Here is a 7884-nt window from a genome sequence, read left to right on the forward strand (position 1 = left end):
AGGATGGTCTCAAACTTCTGACCTCATGATCCACCTACCTCGACATCCCAAAGTGCTGAGATGATAGGCTTGAGCCACTGCACCTGGCCTGGTCTGTCTTCTTTTTTATATCCTTCTTATTTTGCCTCAGTTTCCTTGCTTAAATTTGATATTTTTCAGCTGGGCTTAGTGGCTCACACCTGTAATCCCAACCCTTTGGGAGGCTGAGGCGGGCAATTGCCTGAGGTCAGAAGTTTGAGATCAGCCTGGGCAATATGGTGAAACCCCGTCTCTACTAAAATCCAAAAAATTAGCAGGCGTGGCAGCGTGTACGTGTAGTCCCAGCTACTTGGGAGGCTTTGGCAGGAGAATTGCTTGAACCCAAGGGGTGGGGGTTGCAGTTAGCCAAGATTACACCACTGCACTCCAGCCTGGGCGGCAGAGCAAGACTGTCTCAAAAAAAAAAAAAATAACACAGCACAGGCATGGTGGCTCACGCCTGTAATCCCATCACTTTTGGGAGGCTGAGGCGGGCAGATCAGGAGGTCAAGAGATCAAGACCAGGCGAGGCGTGGTGGCTCATGCCTGTAATCCCAGCACTTTGGGAGGCCAAGGTGGGTAGATCACGAGGTCAAGAGATCGAGACCATCCTAGCCAACATGGTGAAACCCCATCTCTACTAAAAATATTAAAAGATAGCCAGGCATGGTGGCACGTGCCTGTGGTCCCAGCTACTCGGGAGGCTGAGGCGGAAGAATCACTTGAACCCAGGAGGAGGAGGTGGCAGTGAGCGGAGATTGCACCACTGCAGTCTAGCCTGGCAACAGAGCAAGACTCTGTCTTGGGGAAAAAAAAAAAAAAAGATCAAGACCATCGTAGCCAACATGGTGAAACTCTGTCCTACTAAAAATATAAAAATTTATTGGGCATGGTGGCACACACTTGTAGTCTCAGCTACTCAGGAGGCTGAAGCAGGAGAATTGCTTGAACCTGGGAGGCAGAGGTTGGAGTGAGCTGAGATTACGCCGCTGCACTCCAGCCTGGCAACAGAGTGAGACTCTGTCTCAAAATAAAAAGCACAGAGCACGCTATTTCAGAGATGCCCTCCAAGAACACTGGTGTGTGAGGCAGATGGGAAACTTAAGTGAGGTGACGAGGTGCTCCTTCTTGCTGTGGCGGTGCTGCTGCTGCCGCCGCCACCACTCACTCCTCCCTACCCATGGGCAGTGCAGGGTGTGTGTGTGTGACAGCAGGCCACATCCCAGAGCCCATCCCACTCATGTCTCGGTTTCCTTGCAGGCCCTTTGGACAGGCACTTCGGCCCCTCCTGGACTCCATTCAGATCCAGCCTCCAGGAGGGAGCTCCGTGGGCAGACCCAACGGCCAGAGCTAACAGGACTTCCTGGGACCGCCCTGCCTCACCGGGGCTTTTCCTTTTTAAACAAAACCAACCCTACCAGAGTTCTATTTTATAATTTTACATCAGAGCTAACAGCCAAGGGACGGCTTTTTAAATTTCCCAGGGAAGGAGATTGTCAGGCCGCATGTAGATAATGCTGCTAAGAAACAGAACAAAATGCCACCCCTTCTAATGGTATTATACTAATTTATTAAGGCTGTCTTGTCTGTGAGTTCACTTCTGATGCTGTTTCCTAAGTGTCCTCCACACTGAAGAAAGGGAGGGGCTTTGTTTAAACAGAAAGCAAGAGGCACGGTTTGGGGGAGCCCCAACCTAGAACTCTTCCAAGAGAACACTCACGCTCTACCCAAGTCACCACCACCTGTGGGACCCAGGTGAGTTTTAGAACGTCCATGACCTGGAAACAGTCACTCTAGTGTTAAATGAACCAAAGGATTTGGTGCACATGGGACCAGTTTCAGAATGACTAACCCAACCTAAATGAACTCTAGCCACAATCCTCTTCACCTTCCCTCCCTTACCTCAAGCAAAGCCAGTGCTGGAGCAGCCATTGCCTCAGGATCAAGGAAGTAACAGCAAGTATCAGGCTGCAGAAAACAGGATAAAGCCATTCCTCCTTCCACCTAGATGGATTGCCAATCCTCTGCCATCAGTTTTGGGAAACCTGCCTCAGGGCCCCCGAGGCTGCTCTTCCTCAGCATAGCTGATGTGTCATAGTTGATGAGGTCTGGGCTGGAGCAGCAGAGACCCAGGCCTTTTTTCTGCAGTAATGATGTAGGTTATTTGCAGCCTCTGCAACTACCACCCAGACCAGTATGCAGAATTCAGCTGGGGACCAAGGGATGGGATTCCCTGCTCTAGGAAAATACCTTTTTTTTTTAAGACTGAGTCTTGCTCTGTCACCCAGGCTGGAGTGCAGTGGCACAATTCGGCTCACTGTAACCTTCCAAGTAGCTGGGACTATAGGCACATGCTACCACGCCCAGCTATTTTTTTTAGTTTTAGTAAAGAAAGGGTTTTACCATGTTGGCCAGGCTGGTCTCTAACTCCTGACCTCAGGTGATCCACCCACCTCACCCTCCCAAAGTGCTGCGATTATAGGCATGAGCACTGTGCCCGGCTGGAAAATACCTTTGATGTAGAAAGAATAATGATGTGAGGCCAGACACAGTGGCTAAAGCCTGTAATCCTAGCACTTTGGGAGGCCAAGACAGGCAGATCACTCGAGGTCAGGAGTTCAAGACCAGCCTGGCCAACATGGTGAAACCCTGTCTCTACTCTCAAAAATTAGCAGGGCACAGTGGCACATGCCTGTAATCCCAGCTACTCAGGAGGCTGAGGCAGGAGAATCACTTGAACCTGGGAGGTGGAGGTTGTGGTGAGTCGAGATTGTACCAATGCACTCCAGCCTGGGTGACAGAGCAAGACTCCATCTCAAAAAAAAAAAAAATAATAATGATGTAGAATCAAGGTGGCAAGAAAATTTAGAATCATTTCTGATAGGGACTTTCCCTTATCCTAAATGTGTTTTGATGGCACACCTTATTTCCGTTGTCATTCTGATTTTAGGGAAGCAGGTTGGGGCATGACTGGGCATTTTCCTAATGACTTGCTGCTACGAGTCAATAGGTAGGGAACACAGTCTGGGAGTCTCTAATCCAGAGAGACTTTCAGATTCCTTCTCTTCGTGTAGACCTCCCTTAGTTAGATTTTGGGAAAGTGAGTGTGAAGACGGACTCAGAGCTGCCAGGTGCCCAAGTCTAAGCTCTGACATCCTTGGGTCCCTTCTGCCACAACTTCCTGCCACTTTGTGGACTTGAATTATGTTGCTTCTTCCCAGAAGTCTGGCCTGCAGCAGGGGCCTTTCCTCTCCAAAAAGCTGCTGCTCACTTTTGGCCCCATCTGCTGCTATCTTTGCCACTAGCCATAGCAGTTGCCATCATCAGAGTCTCAGCTAAAGGAGATGTCATTCTGCCTTAGTGTTTGCCTGAGACCTGACCAGGGGCATGTCCAGCTGGGATGTCAAGTGACATTTGAAAACTTTACAGGCCAAATGAATGAACAGTTTAATTCTTCTCAAGACCCACTGATTTGCCAGTGTCCATGGAAATCACAAATTAGAGCAGAAACTAGCAGGGACTGTTGTATAACGGTGATCTACTGGCAGATGTGGGCCCAAGGAGAAAGAATTTCAGAGGCTGGGTTTCTTCTGGGAGGGCAGCAAGTTGGTCTAGGCCAGGGCTTTGTTTCCTATCAGTGTTCCCTTTTCCAACTTGCCTGGCCCAGCTCTGTCTTTCAGGCTCCTGCTCCAGACCTCTCTGCCTGGGGTCTCCCCTCCATCCAGGGGATTCTGGGCACCACAGCTCGTTTTTTTTTTTCTTTCTCCTCTCCCAGATCCAGTTTCAGCTGGTTTGTTTCTCCCAGCAGGCACCCTGAGACCCACGGGAAGCTCCCCTGAGAGAATTTTAGTCACTCATTTCCTTGAACAGCACACCGCTTTATACTAGCAGCCATTTGTGCCATTGCCTGTGCCCTAGGGTTTGTGGGGAGAGATCAAGGGATCAGTGAGCAGTTTTCCCAGAGCTCCATGGGAAGGCAAGCTCTCCCTCCGCTGATGGGAGCCCCACTGTCACTAACTGGAAACCCAGGCTTGGGCTTCGACTGCCCACCCATCCTCACATTTCTGTCTGTCCCAGCATCTCAGGAGCATTCTTATTGTGGCCGGCTAACTCTACCTGGATGTGAACAGGCAAGCAGAGTGGGAAATGAGTCACGGACTTACACTGCACACTGGACACCTCCCTAGGTCCCTTGGTTTAAAGGGATAGGGAAGGGGGAGGGATGAGACCATCACCCCCTCCCAGAAGTAAATCCAGTATCTGAGTTTTCTTTATGCCCTTGAGTACTAATAACTTTGTCTAGTATGGAGGTATTTGCTGTTTTTCTTTTGGTGTTTTTTCTAATGCAATAAACTCATTTCTGCCTGCTGCATTTGTGTGATCCATGAATCAGGTCTGGATATGTGTCCAATATGAAGCAACCCCAGCCTTCTGGGTGTCCTTCAGAGCTTAACTCTGCAGAGTCTGGATGAGTCTCCTTTGCATGGTTGTGAGCCTGTGGATAAGAAGTGATTATAACAGGGAATGATGTCTGAATTTCACCATTGGTTTATAAAGATGGGGAAAGGGCCCAGAGAGAATATCACTTGCCCAAGGTCACCTTGCAGCTGGTGCAGCTCAAGGCCTTGTCTGGTAACTTCAAATTCCGAAGCCTTCCTCTAGCCATCAGGAGTGTCTGACCTCACTGAGAAGTGTTCACTTCTAGTTTCAACTTGGCTCTAGGCTGGGTCTGTGGTTCCTCATGCCCAAACAGGCTGTAGCTGAGAAGGCAGTCAAGGAGCCTAGCAGGGGCCTGACATACCCCTGATGTGAGTCCTTGACCACAGAGCCTAGCTGCTCTGGAAGGAGGCAGAGAGTCTTGGACGAGGTTGCCCCACTGGCTCCCGGGATGGAGAGCCAGGCAAGGTCACACTGCAGTGAGAATGATGGACACCAGGTGGCGCTGTGGCCCCACACACCAGGCCCAGCCCACTGCTCAACACCTAATGCCAGGCTGATCTTGGGCACCCCTGGCCACCTCAGTAAGCTCGTCCAGCTCCCCACACATCTCAGCCCCTACACAGCCAAGCTCCTTGTCATTTATCAAGGCCCTTCTCAATCTTGTCCTTGAACACCCTGGACCTACCCCACACCCTGATGCAAATACCAGTCCCAGTCCATAATCACTTCTGGTGGTTTCACACCTCCAGGCCTTGATTCACTCTTTTCACCACCTGAATTCCCTTTCCCCACCCCTTGTTCAGTGCTAAAGGCTCAGCGCTAGCATGCCCTCTGACCCGTCCCCCACCACAGCTGACTCCTTGCTCCCATGGGTGCCTCTGGCGCACTCCCACCAGCCCAGTACCTCCCAGGGCAGGGCCTGGCATGGGGTGAGCCTCAGACTCTGAGAAAATGACCAAGGCCTTCCCCTTTCTGGGCCTCAGTTTCTTCATCTGGAGAATGGAAATTATGGATTGGATCCACTCTAAGTTCCTCCTAGTGTGACTCCGCTCCCCACCCCTGGCTTGCGAGGTCAGGAGAGAAACTTGCTCAAGTTCTCACAGTCCTGGGCTGAGCTCTGACCTGCAGAGACCACTGACCCCAGCTGTCAGGCTGCCACCCTTGTCCCCCACCCCCAGGTGGAACAGTGCTGTGGCCTGGGCCATATCTGTCCCCATTGACTTTGGCTGAGAGCTCCAGAGGGCCTGAGCCAACCGAGCAACAGCTTCCACCTTCTTCTTCAAAGCCATCTGAGCATGTGCCCAGCTTGTTTAGATTCATTAGACTTGTTTATTGTGAAAACAATATAAGCACTGCAGGCATTTTGAAAGTTTAAAAAAAAAAAAACCAGGCCAGACACAGTGGCTCACACCTGTAGTGCCAGCACTTTGGGAGGCTGAGGCTGGTGGAACACCTGAGATCAGGAGTTTGAGACCAGCCTGACCAACATGGAGAAACCCCGTGTCTACTAAAAAACACAAAATCAGCCAGGTGTGGTGGTGACACATGCCTGTAATCCCAGCTACTCAGTAGGCTGAGGCAAGAGAATCACTTGAACCCAGAAAGCAAAGGTTGTGGTGAACTGAGATTGCACCATTGCACTCCAGCCTGGGCAACAAGAGTGAAACTCTGTCTCAAAAAAAAAAAAAAAAATCCAACATCCAGTCTTCCCCAGCCTCAGCACACAGCACACCTCCCCTGCTGCCCCTAGGCTTCTTAACTACACAACCTTTAGGAGGATGTTGACCCATTTGTAGATGAACAACCTCAGGGAGTGGGAGGGACCTGCCCAAGGTCACTTGTGTGAGGAGAGCTCCAGGAACTGTCAGCCTGACTGTAAACCCCACTACACAGAGGCTGCCCCTCGGGCCTGGACCGCCCATACACAACAAGTCACATACCAGGTAGAGAAATAGTATTGACAGCCCCGATGTTTATTGGACATGTTGACACATGGCCTCCTACCAGGAGCCAGGGAAAAGCCTGGGCTTTGGCAAAACAGGACTGAGGAGGAATCCTGCCTGTGATGTGTGACCCTAGGAAAGCCACTGCACCTCTCTGATGTCAGAACCTACCTCTGGAAATTGAGCGTAAGGGTACTCTCTTTAGAGATGTATTGAGAAAAGTAAGTGAAACACCCAAACCAAACATGAAAGTCACTAACTGCCAAACTTCAGCCACATGTCTGGCCCACAAGCACCCAAGATTTTCCCTTCATAGCAGTATCTTGCCAGGTTCAGCTCTCAGTCCACTGTGTTCAGTTCTGGCTTCCTCTGGGTCCCTCTAAGTCACCCTTCTGGCCAGTCTTACCTTTCCCCAGTACTGCACTTCTCCCCAGGGACTCCCCTGGTCCCTATCTGAGCACCAGTTGCCAGGGATGAGCCTTCCTCTTTATTTATTTATTTATTTTTACTGTTTGGTTTTTTTTTTAGATGGGGTTTCACCAAGATGGCCAGGCTGGTCTTGAACTCCTGACCTCAGGTGATCCTCCCACCTGGGCCTCCCAAAGTGCTAGGATTACAGGCATGAGCCACCATGCCCGGCGAGCCTTCCTCTTAAAGGGACATAATGGTGGCCATAGGGATTACCCCCCTACCTGGTCCTCCTGGGTCTGTACCTCAGGGCAAAAAACTCTCCCTCTCTGGGTTTCAGTGGCCTTACCATGTGGAAAGGGTTGTGATGAGAATTGAGGGACGGATGGTAGGAAAGGCATTTGTAAGAAGCAGCCCATTTGTTGAGGGGCCAACGGTGCTTATCTTTGTTTTCAGAAAGGTGGATCCAGTCCATAGGAGATAAAAGCCCCTCCTGCCCAACAGGCCACACTCCAGGCCTTCTGGATCCCAGCATTAGGGGTGGGGCCCAGGAATCTGCACTTAACCTGTTTCTAGGGATTCTTCAACAATGGAACAGGTCAATGAAGATACTGGTGGCTCACACCTGTAATCCTAGCACTTTGGGAGGCCAAGGCGGGCGGATTGCCTGAGTTCAGGAGTTCAAGACCAGCCTGGGCAACATGGTGAAACCCTGTCTCTACTAAAAAGCAAAAAATTGGCCAGGCGCAGTGGCTCACACCTGTAATCCCAGCACTTTGGGAGGCTGAGGTGGGTGCATCATAAGGTCAGAAGTTCAAGACACCCTGGCCAACATGGTGAAACCCCGTCTCTACTAAAAATACAAAAATTAGCTGGGCACGGTGGTAGGCGCCTGTAATCCCAGCTACTCAGGAGGCTGAGGCAGGAGAATTGTTTGAACCTGGGTGGCAGAGGTTGCAGTGAGCCGAGATTGTGCCACTGCACTCCAGCCTGGGTGATAGAGTGAGACTCTGTCTCAAAAAAAAAAAAAAAATTAGCTGGGCATGGTGAAGTGTGCCTGTAGTGCCAGCTACTC

At 50.7% G+C, this 7884-nt stretch overlaps 1 protein-coding gene across 1 annotated transcript in view; it reads left to right on the forward strand.

Annotated features, from left to right (window-relative positions):
• The window catches only part of DESI1 (desumoylating isopeptidase 1), a 28491-nt gene extending 24101 nt beyond the window's left edge, over positions 1-4390 (forward strand). Inside the window, exon 6 of the mRNA XM_035266123.3 lies at positions 1279-4390. Within this exon, the coding sequence (XP_035122014.2) occupies positions 1279-1372 (94 nt within the window). The 3' untranslated portion in view covers positions 1373-4390. The remainder of the gene's footprint in view (positions 1-1278) is intronic.
• Positions 4391-7884: the final 3494 nt, after the last annotated feature.

Source organism: Callithrix jacchus, chromosome 1, assembly GCF_049354715.1.
Source record: "Callithrix jacchus isolate 240 chromosome 1, calJac240_pri, whole genome shotgun sequence".
NCBI lineage: Eukaryota > Metazoa > Chordata > Mammalia > Primates > Cebidae > Callithrix > Callithrix jacchus.